The 15133-nt window shown below is 41.0% G+C and overlaps 1 protein-coding gene across 3 annotated transcripts in view; it reads right to left on the reverse strand.

Moving 5' to 3' along the window:
- Positions 1-7191: 7191 nt before the first annotated feature.
- Positions 7192-15133, reverse strand: part of SLC9A9 (solute carrier family 9 member A9) — a 213233-nt gene continuing 205291 nt past the window's right edge. For all 3 annotated transcript variants that reach the window (XM_027811790.2, XM_005443656.4, XM_055724067.1), the window contains 2 exons: positions 13257-13362; positions 7192-12744 (listed from right to left, as the gene is read on the reverse strand). In XM_027811790.2, the coding sequence (XP_027667591.1) occupies positions 12541-12744; positions 13257-13362 (310 nt within the window). In that variant the 3' untranslated portion in view covers positions 7192-12540. The remainder of the gene's footprint in view (positions 12745-13256; positions 13363-15133) is intronic.

The raw sequence follows: 15133 nt of genomic DNA on the forward strand, positions 1-15133 counted from the left end.
TTCCTTATTATATGCATTCCCTTTCCCTGGGACTTTTCTTAAACAAAGCACCAAACCAAAAAAAAAACCAACCAACCCCAAAACCCAGCTTTGCAAACCCAGGGAAACTGCAGAGTTCTCCCAAATGTATGATTCCTATTGCACAGGTTTCATTTTGACATAGAGATGTGATGCTTGAAAACGTCTCCATTTTCTCTGTAAAGGGATAAAATCAATGTGTTTCCAAATAGACAGCTTATATGAATGACTATTTTATTTTTAACAGAAGTCTGCCAGCTATGTGCAGCTGGGTGTTTAATTCATACTGAAAATTTATGCAAGAAATTTCTCTTATTGTATTCACAATTTTTTTTTTTAACATAATCTTAATTTCAGGCTTAACTCCACTTTAACAGATGCTTTTGCCCATGAATATTATTAATAGACAGTTGTCCTTCCTTTAACTAGTGTGAGTTTCCTGGCTTTGTCGTCATGTTCCCATTTAAACCTCTGGGGGTTTTGGGGCCTTGTCATGGAAAAAGATTATTGTTGTGGGATGGAGTTTATTTGGGTGAAGCCGACAGGGAGCCAGAAAAGAGAGGAAGTGAGCTGGTTTGAGAGCGCTGGAGTTCATGTGATAAATGACATTCTTTACTACCCTGTCACTGCTGGAGCAGAGAGATACTTCTCCTTTCTTATCTGGGAAGCCCTGTGCATGTCCTATGTCCCCGGCGGGGCTGTTGGCTGTAGCAGTTGGGCTCTGGGACTGGAAGGAGCCTAGAAAGACTCTTAAGCAGGTTCTATAATGCTAACCCTGGGGGTTGGGGAAGAAAATCCTTGTATATGAAATCTTTTCCCTCTTCTGAACTCAAATGAAAATGTGAAACTTCTTAGGAGGACCTGAACCACTATTGTTTCATAATTTTAATCTAAAATTTAGTTTTGAATTTGGGTATAGTTTACAATGTCAAATAATATTCCTCTATGTTAATATTTAATCCAGCAAGGATATAAATGTGCAAAACTTTAACCAAAACAGAGCAGCAATCAAAATGATTAATGTTGGCTTGTGTTCCGTGGAGCTTTTAGTGAAATCAGTGCAGTATTGTGCAGTGGTTTTTTTTGTTTTTTTTTTAAATGTAAAGGTGCTTTTTCTAAGGCAAAACAACTGAGCAGTGGTTTTGATCAGTTCTATAGCAAGTGCCCTGCAACAATGAGACCTAATTTAACTACGCTTGAGTTGCGATGAATTCTGTAGTTTATGGAACAGTAAAGGTTAAGACTGTCCAAGGGGAAATGAAGTAACAAGGTGCAGAAAATGGACCATCAATGCATGTCAGACCAGAAGACTGACTTGTTCCTGTAAACTCTTGCACTGGCTTTACCAGTTGTCTGCATTTTTGAGACAAGGAAGAATGTTTTGTATTTAGAGGAGAACAAAAGGACATGACTGATTTTGAGGGCACGAGGGTTTATGGATACCTTCAAAGGGGTGATGCTTGCTGACCTTCACCTTCTTGCATGTATAGCGTTTTTCAAAGATTTTGAGGCATATCTGCCCCTTCTGAAGGGGGCAAGAGGGAGAGTGGGCCAGTGCAGGAGGACAGTTTGCCATCTGCAGGGAAGCATCAGCATAACACTGTGACAGGCGCTGGGGATAAGTGCTGGGAATAGTCAAATTGTTTCTCCAGTCCTCGGTGGTGGTGGCTTCTTGTCAAACCAGTTTACCTTGGAGGAAACTATGGAAATAGAAGCCTCTGCGGGAGGAGAGTGGGAAGGATGTGTTTCTTGTCTGCCTGGGATGGCTGTTGTCCGTGCAGGTGTGGGCAGGGTCTGATCAGGCTCCTGCACCCTTGGGAGCTGGTGTGGACTAGGTCATCCTTTGGAGAGGCCTTCACAGAAGCCTGCTCTAGGGAAGCTCCAATGCTTTATCCCCCCAGCACAGTTACAGGCAACTGGTGCCTATAATGTCTGGGAAACTAGGGTAGAGTTTGCGGTATGATTTGTCAGGTAGGTGGAAATAGGCCAAAAAATCAGGAGCTGTACTTTCAGAGAGGTAGTTATTCATGTGTTTTCTTCATGCAGCTATGGCTTGAAACAGTTTAAATTATATCATAGCTGTAGTTTAACTTGCCAGTTATTTGGTGATATTAATTTCTAGATAATACAAAACCTTGTTGTAAGGGCTGTGAAAAGGTAGGTGATGTGTTAGTGAAGTTGGCCAGTTAATCTTTCATTAGAAAATCTTATAAGCCTTCTTAGTTTCAGAAGGTTTGGGCCTCCATTTAATACTGCAGAGCTGCATGATGGCAAATTCACGTAAACCAGAGAATTATTTCACTATGGTGCAAAATTAAAGCATTAGAGCTTCAATCCTCAATTTATGCCTGAAGGAGAGAAACCTCATAGATCTTATGAACAGTTTTCCCTGTATGTAGTATATCCCAATATAAATTGCAGAGCTCATCTGTGTTTGTAGATGCTTGTGGAGAATATTCTGTTCATGCTTTCAGAATTTGGAGGAACAGATGGTGAAAGCTTTGTCTAAAAAAGCTGTGTCCCAACTAGGGCTTTCAACATGAGTAAATCCTGGATATTAAAACCATAAAGAATCCAAGAGCTTCAGGCATTGCTTAACTCTAACAACCACATCTCTAGCCTTGCACTACCACGTCCTGAAGCGGCATTTTTCTGTACAGGAAATTTCTGAGAATCTCCATCAGCTAAGGCTGTTATGTGCACGAGACCAAATAGCACAGAAGGCATATGCTGGAGCAGCCATGGAAAAATAAGCTGCAACACATGCTGGGCTTTCACGCGAATCCTGGCTTTCCTTAGAAGTCATGCAGACTGCTCCACATGGCCTTGGCTGAGAGGCTGAACAAAAGATGAGGTCAGCACTCCTCAGGCTTGCCCAGGTCTTAGCCTGGTTCTTAAGCCTTAACTTAAAACAAACAAAAAAAGGGGGGTGGGGGGAAGGAAAAAGAGGGAGACACTCCCACTAAATCAAACAACTGTGGCCTGAAGGGGGTCACTTCTGTTTAACTCTCTGAATTATTCCTTATGCAGTAACAGTCACACTGCAATGGAATAGTTTTGTTCTTGGAGCAGGGAGCTTATTGTGCTGGTCAGAGTAAGGTGCATTTCATGCTGCACTTCTGTCTTGCAAGCCCCACTGGGAACAGTGGGTGTTTTGACACTTCCTATGGGCTAATTTCAGCGCGACTTTAAGGCTGCAATAGGTTTCAGTGTGAGTTGCTGGGTATTCATCACTTCTAAAAACTGGATTATTTAATAATGAGCCTGTGAATTTTAGGAGCTGAAATTTAGGCTCTCTCTCAAAAATCATATTAGGGTTTAACATGAAGCAAACCTTTGGACAACCTTGGACTTCTAAAAAAACCCAAACAAACGAATGACATTAGCGAAGATAAACTGGGAGCTGTTATAAGCTGCTCCAACCTATCCTCGATCAGTTTCCTGTAGGAAATGAAGGGGAAAGTGGTGAAGGGGAGGCTGTGTGCTGCTGACAGCATCTGGATCATTCCTGCCCCAATCATCAAGGCTGCAGCAGCATGATTGCAGACTGTTTGCTGGCTCAGGTCACCCACTTAGTATGGTGGTTAGTGCAGCAGATTGAGGGATACCAAAATAACCTTCTAAGGAACGAGACTTCATTGATAAATCTAGAAATCATCTGGAAAGCCTTAAGGACAGAACTGATTATTGTAGTGGTCTTCCTTACTCTCATTGCACACTGTTGAAAATTCTTTTAAGAAAAGCACCTAATAAAAGTCTTTGAGGTCATTCAGATAATACTCATGATATGTTAATTTCTACATCTTTCAAAGAGACACATTAAATTGGTGAGTAGTGGCTATTTCTAAGAGCACCAGTGGATCTGTGTCTGTTTTTCTTTAATAAACCTTGTTAACCAGGGTTTAAGTGGTTTCAGAAAATGGTGCCAAGTGTCTGTGGAATAAACCAAGTTCTTCTCAGACTTTTGATTAAGGTGGGACACAAAACCAACTTAAAGTATATTATTATTGCTTTGTTCATGCAGATACATTTGGATTGTATATTAATGGAATGGACTATGTCACCGTTTGTTCACTGTGGATCTTGCATGAGCATAAAGAAATATTCCAAATGACTTTATAGTTGTATGTACAGAAGGCAAAAACTTCTGTAAAATGGCTATAAGTTTTATTCCTTGGGAAGTTTAGCTGCAAACAATGCTCCTTAAGTGGTGTGCGGGGTTTTTTTTATTTTATTTAAGTGAAAGTTAATTGTTGGCAAAGGTGGCTTACAGTTATCCTCCAAGGGCATCTGAAAGTACAGTAACTAAGCATCAGGGAATCTGCATCTGTGTTCCTGCTTGTATACTGAAGTCTTCTTCCAGTGCTTTAAAACTTCAGTTTAGGAATAGACCATTGCATTCTCCAATGAACCAGGTCAGTGCGAAGCCCTGCCTCATGCTGGCATATGGGGGAAGGTGGGGGGTGGGGATGCTCGCGCAGAGCGGGGAGGATGTTTGTTCTGAGCCAGATTTAGGAAGTCTGAGCATCCATGGCATATTCTCCATTACTGGTGTCTAGGCCTGTAAATATCAGGCTCTCAGTGTTTGCAGACAGATCTTTGTATTAAACAAAAAGGTTAAACAGGAGTGTGTGTGTAGCTTTTTTTATTTTTTTTTTTGCATAGGCCTTGATGGTTCATTCAGCAGAAACTAGAGTACTTGTCTCAAGTGCCCACTTCACATTAGCTTCTATCAGAAAATGTGCTTCAGTCATTTCTCAAATCAACACCAGCAGCAGGGCTCTCTGAGTACCAGGAGGCAAACGTGCCCAGACCATGAAACAGTAAGAGCACAACACCACTCTCCCTACTCTGCCAGCCAGCCGGAAACCTCTGCTTGGTTTGTTGCAGATAGATGTGAGCTCCCCTATGGTGAGAGAGCCTTCCCTCCAGGAGCTGCCCCAGGCTGTGGGAGTATGCACAACGGGGAGAAGGCAGCGGTTTGGATTTAGGGTGTGTATATCGGTGCTACTCAGTTATTTTCTGTGTGCTGGCACCCCCCAGCAGTGCATGTAAGTTAGTGTGCCCTAGCTTTTGGAGACTAAACTGCATCATCCTTACTACAGAGAATGTGCAGACAGATTACTCATATGACATTGCTGACTGGTTCCGAAACTGTGTTCGTGTCTCCCTCCCTGAGAATGGTTTCTGTAGCCTTGCTTAAGGGTTTTTGCTCTTGTTGGTTCCTGTAGTAAAAATATGAGTGCTTGCTCTTAACTTCACTAGCCATACTGAAGTGCCTAAAGGATATTGCCATGTGTTTGACCCACCTGTCTTCGGGTGTGAGCTCTACTTTGGGTGCAAGTTATATAGTTCATGCACTCTTGCATCATATTGGCTTCTTTTTTGAAGAACTATTAAAGTTGTTGGCTGTGGATGTTGTGTGGAGGAGGATAAGGACTTCATCAAATTTTGCTAGGCCAAGGGGTGGGGGAAGTAAAGTTCCATCTTAAAGGTCAACCAGGGAAGGTGAAAGAAAACTTGGTGAAAGAAATGAATAGCTGGTGAAGGAGGTAGAGATGAAATTAGGAAGGCTGAAGAACTTATATCTTCAGTTGTTTTTCCACACTTCTGCAAATATCAGGCTTGTGTTGCTTTTATTGCTTTGCTAACAGTGCTGTTGAAGGATTAGCCTTTCACCTGGGGTCCTTTTTCTTCATTTTCTTTAAATTTGGTCAACCTTCAGCTAGCAGTGGTGGTTCCCTTTAGGTCTGTGGAAAGTCCAAGTTTTTACATTTTACAGTGCGGTAGTAGTGTCAGGGATACAGCTCTAGCAAAGTTTTTAGAAGTGTGCTTCAAGCTAATTCTGTTTCTCACTACTGGCAAATACTTAATTTGGGTTTTAGTCTGCAGTTGCTATGAATATCTTTCTAATCTTTTTCAATTTGAATATCTTTGGCACTGATTCTCCCCCCCCCCCCCGTTCCCCCTTTCCTCCTTTGATCATTCATGTATTCATTTCCTTTTCTCTCTTCTATATTTTCATTTCCAGTCAGGCATGTATTCTAAAGTACTGGGTTATATTTAGAAGGTACTGTACCTCTGGAATAAGAGATCTCACTATGCTTATGGGATATTATCCTATTTCGACTTGCTTATGTATACCTTGTCCTAGGACTGCATAATGTCTAATATTATGGCATAAGGTTATTACTTTCAGTGTTTAGGACTCTCTAGTTTCAAATCCTTATTGAATAAAGTACCAGTATTTTCTTTATGTCCATCTGCCTTTGCTGTAGCACACCAGAAGCAGCCAGCTATGTGGTAAAGAATGATGTAGAACTGTAGCTGGAAAACACTCCTGGGTGTTCCCTACTGTTGCTGGCACCAGAATTTCCAGCCCTGCCTCAGAAGGATGATGTTAATTTTGACTTGCTTGGATTTGGGATACTCTGAGGCCTGAAACAATACTTGTTCTTCCATACCTCGGATTTGATTTTTGTAGGGGAATGATGTTGACCAGTGACTGAATTAATTAGGTGGGGAAAATGTTGCCTCTGCTCTGACACTAGCGATAAAAGATTTATTTGAGCCGAATCATTCCTGTAACACATCATGCAGCAGATCTTGTGCAGCACTCACTGTCTCCTCTGGTGTGCAAGAGGGAAGACTGTCCAGAGCCGGGGTGGGCTGGTGTGGGAGGAAGTCAGTGTGGTGGTTAACAGTGGGATAGCTGGCAGGGTGTAATTAGAAACATGAGTACTGTGGTTTTTTTCTGTGGGCTTCCATGGAAGTATGAGACTATCTTGGCTGGTGGCTTTTTTAGCAGTGTAGCTGCAGTGTGCCCGTGCTGATGGTGCCAAGGGGCTGTTGGGAACAGAGCCAAAGTCGGAGGTGGGAGACTTGACACACCTTAAGTTAACTGTAGGAAAGTCCTTGTGCTTTTCATATGGGAAAGACAAGTATGAGCCATTGATTTGCAGCATGGAGGTGACAGATACTTTCTTCTGCTTTTTGAAGACTTTGTTTGTGCTTCTTAACACATGCCAGAGTGTCCAGTAGATTGTTTTAGATCTGGAAATGTGATTTGCACGCTAGGCTGTTGGTGGGGGTATTCACTTGTCTGTTGTCTGTTGTTGCACTAGGCACATTCCTTCAATCATTTGAAAGAGACAAATAAAGACAAGTACTACATTGGCTGACAAAGCTTTCTTTCGTACTGCTCAGAAACTTGCACACCAGTATGTGATCATGATGTAAAAAAAAAAAAGCCCACAAAAACCAAACAAGCCAGTATTCAAGGAAAAACATATTCAAATGTTTAACTCTCCTGAACAGTAATATCTACCATGAAAACTAATAATTGAGCTAAAGGAAGCAGGGGGATTTCATGATCTGAAAACTGACTGGTATTGGGACTAAGGCTGTGGAAATCTGGATCAGCTGGAGAATTTTCAAGTTCTGAAAGACTGTTTATAAAATAAAAATGTTGTCAAGTCTTTTACAGTTCACTGAACAGAACTCATGTCTGTTGGGATTATATTGCCAGAGATGAGCTTGCTTGTGTTACTTAAAATGCTCAGAACTGGTTTGCTTTAAGATGTTGAAAAGGGCTATTTTCTATTTTGCTGGAAGGAATAGGGGAAAAAGAACTTTGTTTTTAGAAAGAGTAGTTTCCAATCTCTGAATCAAGTATTTAAGATACGTTGTTCTCTGAAGTCCATAATTAATATTTGTATCCCAAGAATTCTCAGTTCTTGTGGAAAAAAGAATTCTGAAAGCACATGTGCAATGCTCACGTGCATCTAAGATACTAAAGTATATCACTGTGTTCATGTTGTACCCAAACGTACACAGCAAACAGGATGTTACAGGCTCAGTATTACTTGATGGCTGATAGCAAAATACAGAACAGCTTTCAAAAGGAAGGAAAGACCTATTGTGCATACTATCCTCAGCTCAGCAAGGCATGTAAGTTGCTAGGTGGAAAGGGTATGAACTGCTCTCACAGCTTCAATGCAATTAGTTTAACAGCTTAAGTAATGCACAGGGTTAATCAGTTCACCGATGATAGCATTGATGTGGTTACTATGGAAAAGTTTGAGCTTTTAGTGCAGCAATATAAATGTCTGCTTCCAATGGGCCCTGCTTTCAGTGGGGTTACTAAATGCTGCACTTCTCTGTCAAAGTTAACAAAAAACATGATATTTCTAGAACCATAGAGTCATTTAGGTTGGTAAAGATCTTTAAGATCATCAGGTCCAACCGTTAACCCAGGACTGCCATGTCCATCACCAACCCATGTCCCTATGCACCACATCTACATGTCTTTTGAACATCTCCAAGGATGGTGACTCCGCCACTTCCCTGGGCAGCCTGTTCCAATGCTTGAACACCCTTTCAGTGAAGACATTTTTCTTAATATCCAATGTAAACTTCCCTTGGTGTAACTTGAGGCCACTTCCTCTTGTCCTGTTGGTTCTTATCTGGGAGAAGAGACCTACAACCTCCTTTAAGGTAGCTGTAGAGCACAGTAATGTCCCCCCAAGCCTCCTCTTCCCCAGGCTAAGTAACCCCAGTTCCCTCAGCGGCTCCTAATAAGACTTGTGCTCTGGACCCTTCATCAGCTTTGCCCTTCTTTGGACACGTATTAGAAAAAAGAACTCCAGAGATCAATCCCCACTGTTTGCAGCTGTAATAGATCTTGGGTGGCGTCTGGTGGCAGATGGGGCCAGCTGCCATCTCTGTCCCACTGCCTGGACAGACTCTAGGTGTGCTGGCAGGGTCTGGGGGTGTGTCTGCGCTCCCCATGCTCAGCAGAGTCTCCAGTGCTGGGAACCTCTAGGGCTCTGCAGCTGCTGCTGCTCCTACTGTTGCTGTGGCCCTGCATGAGCATGGAAGCGGTCATGATTATGATGGGCCACTCTGTCATGGTCATCCTCTACCTGCAGGTGACAGATGGCCATGATAGGCCCCTGGCAGAGTGGGCGGGTGACAGTGACTTTAGTGCAGCCCAGAGCTGGATGCAAGCGTGGCAGAATGCATGCCATCACAGATCCAGTGGGGCCTTTGAGGGCACCCAAGCAGATGGGGCAGGTGTCTCCCCACGAGGAGATCCTGGCAGCTCCCAGCACTGCTGGCTCATGCCTGGAGGCCTCCGTAGCTGCTGCTGGAACTTGTTGTCCTGTCAGCCCCTGGTGGCACTTGATGTCTGGTCTGCTGCTGGTAGAGGTTGATGGCTGCCACTGGTGGGACTCTGTTGGTCCTTGGCTGCTGGCAGGTCACAACATCTGGTATGTTGTGGCAGGACTGGATGGCTCAGGTGCTGCCCATGGGACTTGATATCTCATGTGCTACTGGAAGTATGTGATGCTGGCATGTGTTGTTGCCCACTGCAAGAGACGTCATGGTGATATCATGGGGCTCTTTAATGTTGCTACAGTGTCTTTTTGGACTGGCTCTGCTGTGTAGCCAGGATTCATTTTGCTGCTTCCAACCTTTAGGTAAATGTTCTCTGCAGTTCAGTATGAAATTTCAGTTATTACTGTGATATTGCAGGTTTCCATCTTTCCTAACACTTTGGCCTTCATCCTGAGTTTGCAGTAACTACGTTTTGACAATATATTTTACATTTCATTTTCCAAGCGGTGTTTTATTAGATTAACTCAGATAGGAAGGATAGCTTCACATTTATCACAAGTGACGTGTATGTTCAGTCAAACATTGTGTGATATTGAGTAGCTCAAATCTCCAGCGTATGAACTGTAAATTAACATTAAAGGCCTCTCTTAACATCCATTACCCTGTTTAAACAGTCATGCAGAATTACTAGTTGATGGTAATTTCTCCTCGAATACAAATATATCATCTATTCTAATATTGTTTTAACTCTTTTGATCTGCTTGTCATGAAAAGAACATCTTCAAATTAAGAAATGGCAAGGCAGAATAGTGTAACATAATTGAGAATTTTATTGCCAAGTAGAAATTTCAGGTTTGCTTGCAGCTGGGTTTACTGATTTTCCTAAAAGCGAGTGACACTTTGGTTGCCAAGCGTGGTCTTGGAGGATAAGTACTCATCCTGTGAGGACTGCTGCTTAGCATAAAAAATCTGACCTGTGAAGTATGCACACTTCTGCTGCAAGGGATGACTTTCTTTACTAAGTAAAGTAGTCCTTTAAGGCATCCAGGTAGAACAGTGTGAGGAGTATTCACTACAGACTTTTTTTTTTTTTTTTGATAAACAGAGAATTTCAGAGCCCAGAGCTCTCAATTTATCATGCTGCACAACTTTGAGAAATTTGGACAGGCATAATAAATAAATTGGTAAAACCCCTGTAGAGTATGCTGCAGGATGCATTTGAGTAGAATCTAAGCAGAATCATTGGTGAAGAGCCTGTCATTTCCAGTTCATGTAGCAGTTGTGGAAAAACAGCTTTGCATCTTCATAATACTGCAGCAGTTTATTGATTTGCACTATAATCTAAGGACTGGGATATGTGCTTCCCAAGGAGCTTAAGAAGCCGGGTGACATGCACTCAATACTTCTGAAGATTGAAATCAGAAACTCTGTGTACTGAAAGCTGGACTGTGTTAGCACCCATCTATGATAATATCTTCCCACTGTGGTGCCACACATTCACCTTACTGCAGTGTGTCTCTCTGTACCTGCTTATCCTGCCTCCTGTTATCCGTGCTGTCTCCCACCGTATGCTGTGGGGTGCACAGGACTAGGCCATGAAACTTGACCTCCCTATTCATTCTCCATCCTCTCTTGCAACCTGCTGCACATCTTTTTCCCACCTCATGCAGCTAAACAAGGCAAAGCAGGGAGCTGGGAATTCATTAGTTCTCCTCGGAACTTGTTATCGTGCCTGAATATTACTTGTTTTAAACCACATGGGGATTAAGATCCTTTGAAGTTCCTTGATTAGTGTTTAGGGGAAAATAAAATGCCCGTTTAAGCTTCTGATCTTTCATAAAAGCATATAGAATGCCAGTGTTCAAATTTGTTTAAAACAGCTGTTCTAGAATCACATTTAACCAGAAATTAATTAGCCTGGAAGAGAATGACTAAAACTTGATTATATTAAGTTTCTATTTCAGTTTCCATCTGTGGTGAAATCAAGACCTATTCAGCTTTATGATCATTCATGGAGATAGCGTGATTTTTTTTATTCTTTAGAGATCAAAAAATTCTTGTTTGCTTATTGTCTTTGTGTATTAAGAATCACCTGATTTAAAAATGCCTCATGGTTTTAACTTTCTTAGTAGGAACACTGTCATGCACAGTTAGTTGAAACTTCTGCAGTAAGAAAAGGCACATGCTCTAACAACAGAAGCCTGGCTCTATCCCTGTATTCGCCCTACTTAGCTGATATGCGCAAAAGCTGATATGCTTGATAATATGAAATGCTTGATAATAGTATATGGCAGCTAGATGTATGTATGGTTGATCAGTTGTTTATCCAGTTACTGTGTTTATGCAGGCAAAATTAACATTTCATACCTAAGCTCTCCTCTTGTTTTTTATATCTAATCACCACCGTCCTCATCACTAGTATGATACTGAGTGCCCAGTATAATTAGATGGACAAATTTATCCTTGGAGCAGCCAGTCTTAAGATATAGCAACTTTGCAGAAGTATTTGATTAGAAATTACTCACTTTCCTTGAACAACAAAAAAAAATTAAACAGTAGACTTCTTAAAGCATACATCCAGAAGAATCTTGCAAAACAACAAAACTTTTCCTAGCATGTAAGCTCTGTGTGCTGCAAAGCTGTAACAAAACCTTGTGGAGTAATTGTTATTTAAATAGTGGTTGTGCCTATTCAGTGCAGCCATAAAAGCAGGTCTGTTGCTGGTTTCATAGACTTCAGTGTCTCCTATCAACATTCAGTTTGGGGCAGCCTGGGGTAACCCTGTATGGACTAAGCTATAAGGTGCATGTAGAAAGCAAGCGTTAAGCTGGTTGTCGGGAAAAGTCTATACTGTGAGCACAAAGGAGCTTGATCTATCAAGACTGAGGTGCTGCACTGCATGTTTTAAGTATTTTTAGATCATGCTCAGAAAAAATCTTTTGCTTATTCCTTAGTTGTAATAGCTACTGGAGCAGTAGTGATCCGTTCAGGACCAGCTGCGTAAGAAGTGATGTCATCATGTGAGCATGAATGTATTAGCAAACTATTTCTCTCCATTCTAGCTGACTAAAGACTATAAGCAACATTCAAAGGCCTGCAGACATGTGAGGAGTGTGGTACAGTCAAGTACCATTGAGACAACATGTGATTGTAATGGCTTTACAGTGGGCTGACAGTGCCACATCTTTTTATTAAAAACTGCTGCAGTCAGAAAACCTGCATATTGTTGGTGAGCTCTTTCCTGGGGGGAGAAGGCATTTAGTTGGTAAAATCTAAGTTTTCTTTGATTTTTGTGCTTAGTAGGTATTTTAGAGTCATGCTCACGTAAGAGTATCTTTTGTTTCTTTGTCTTAGTCTTATTTCTTGTGATTAACTTTAAGCTGTTCATGCCAATGAATTAATCTAGGGTTGACCTGCGATGTGTTTAAACTGGAGTTTGTACCCTCCTAATCCTAGGTCTCCTTCATTAATATCTTCCTTGCCTGTAGCCTGGGTGGAGCCTGTTCTGTCCTGTGCTGGCACTGGTATGTGAGCAGATGTTTCATAGTTTTCAGTCAATTCATCGTTATTTATGATATAATCTGTGTCGTCATCCTTCAGTTGATCCTGTATTCAAACAAAGAAAAAAATCAGAGGAAGGGAAGGGGGGACTGGTGAGGAGGATTTTTGTTAAAGCTTAAACTAAGAACAAGTCTGACACAATTCCACTTTCATTTTATTTCCTTATTTGCTTATTTTTTTCAGGTTTTAATTTAACATGTTGATTAAAGCAAATAGCTGCTTACCATGTTCTGCTCTCAAGCAGAGTTGAGAAACATAACCTACCCTTCAGATCTTTATGGTAACTTCACTGCTTAAATATCACTGATGGGTAGCCAGTACTTTCAGCATCTGGCTGAATTATTTAGAAAATGTCATTCATATTTGAAGCTCACAGTATTAGTAGCCATTCTTGGAAAGGTACTGCTGCACCTTCTGGGACATTTTCTCCACAACCCTGAAGAAACTGTGTAGTCCTTAGCCTTAGCTTCTGAAAAGGGACTTTACCTAAGTGTTTCATTGAGTATGGCAGGTTTTGGGTTAAAACTTAAATACAATTAACCAAGTGAGGTACTTACGCCATATGCACTGGGGCTGGTCAGAATCCTGGCAACAGGATGACACCATTCAGGTAATGTTGTTGTGAGAGGTGGACCAGTGTGGGTTAAGATAGGTTTCAGGTATCTGTGAATTTTGTTAAAGAATATTGCTCATGCAGACATTGACACTAAAATGCTTCTATTAAATGAAGAAATTCCATTTTAAAGCATAAGGGAATCATCTAGGTGGAAACATAAAAAAAATCCCATCTCTTTACCCACGTGTTACTGTATACATTCACCTGTCTTCAGCCTTGTCTAGCATTTTTCGGGAATAACAAAAACCCAAACTCCCACCCCAAACAAAACCCCAAACACTTAATGCTCAAAGTCTGTCTTGAAGAGTACCAGAATGGCTGAAGGGGATGTGTCCTGGGATGCCTCAATACAGTAGGAGCTGGAAGAGAGGAAATGTCTACTAGGTTATCCTGTTTACTATTCTTATCGACTGTTTGCTGTAAGTGTGATCTCTTATGCAATTTTAACAGGAAACAATTTAAGATGCAATTACATCAGCTACATAACTTACTGTTATGTAAGAACAGTAGTGAATGTTTTCTTAAACATGTATATTCAGCCTTTTGTAAAATCAGTGCATTTCTTCAATAGACAAAGTACATTTAATCAAATTTCATCAAGCATTAAGTTTCTTCATCACTGGGAGTGTATGTAAGTTTTTTCCCTGTAATACTTTATTTTCAGCATTCAAGGTATTTGTTTTGCACTTCATACATAATTTTGTATAAAGGAGCATTGATGTAAGTAAGTTAGGAACAGGCTTTATGCTATTGTCTTGCACCTGTCTTTCCAATCTTTTCATGCAGAAGTGCTCTATTGAGAAAAAAGAAAAACCTGCTCATCTTGAGCAATTATATCCTCCTTGTATCTGTCAATAACTGCTCTCCCATGAGTCCCTCAAGTTGGCTTATCTTCTTTGCTACTTTTACTCGCAAAGTAATTTTCAGTGCTCTCTGGGAAGCAGGTCTGTCAGCTATTTTTGCTGCCAGGGAAAATTTGCTTTATTGATTGGCGTCCCACTTTCTCTCCCCTGCTCCTGTCTTTTGCTTTTGCGCTCTCTCCCTCGCTCTTTGCCTTCTTACAGAAGAAAGGAACAAGTATAAAACAGAGTAGTGATTTGAGCTCTGCAGCAATATTGTAGAAATACTGAGTGAGTAACAGTGGGTCTTAAACCTAACTATTCCAGTGTCTCCTTTCCTTTCTTTATTGGTTGTTTATGGTATCACTGCTTTAAACACAAAGTTCAAATTCAGTATTCTGAAGAAACTTACGTAAAACATCCTAACCTTGGTTACAGATTGAAAGGCTAAATAACTTTACAGTCTCATATACTACAGCCATGAAGTTGTTCTATAGTGTTTGGATGTCTGAGATCAAATTGTGTAGAGAAACTTTACCTCCTCTTGCTTTTTTAAGAGTAAAGTGAAACGAAACAATGCTTTTCTGATGTGCTCCTGACCTTATTTGGAAACTCCAAAGTGCCAAGCAGTTAAGAACTACTATTAAAAACCAATGTTTGAAAGCTGTCAATTAGAGTTGTTTTCAGCACTTCAGAAACACCTAATTAAAAGGTCAAAAATGGAAGTAGGAGCCTAATTCTAGTGTTTTAATCTTTGAAAATATTGGCTTTGACAAATGACTTGAATTTTTTTGAACTAAATTGTCAGACCTAGCATGAAAAATACAGGCTTGTAATGGAAGTTGCATTTGATTATGCTGAGTTCTGTCTGCTCTGTTGTTTTGTTTTCTTTCAGTATAAGAAACTGAAGATTAATATTATTCTAAATTTCCTCCTTAATCTGATGATCTCCGAGCTAGGCCTTACTTCTAAGCAGCCT

The sequence above is a fragment of the Falco cherrug genome, chromosome 11, assembly GCF_023634085.1.
Source record: "Falco cherrug isolate bFalChe1 chromosome 11, bFalChe1.pri, whole genome shotgun sequence".
Taxonomy (NCBI): Eukaryota; Metazoa; Chordata; class Aves; order Falconiformes; family Falconidae; genus Falco; species Falco cherrug.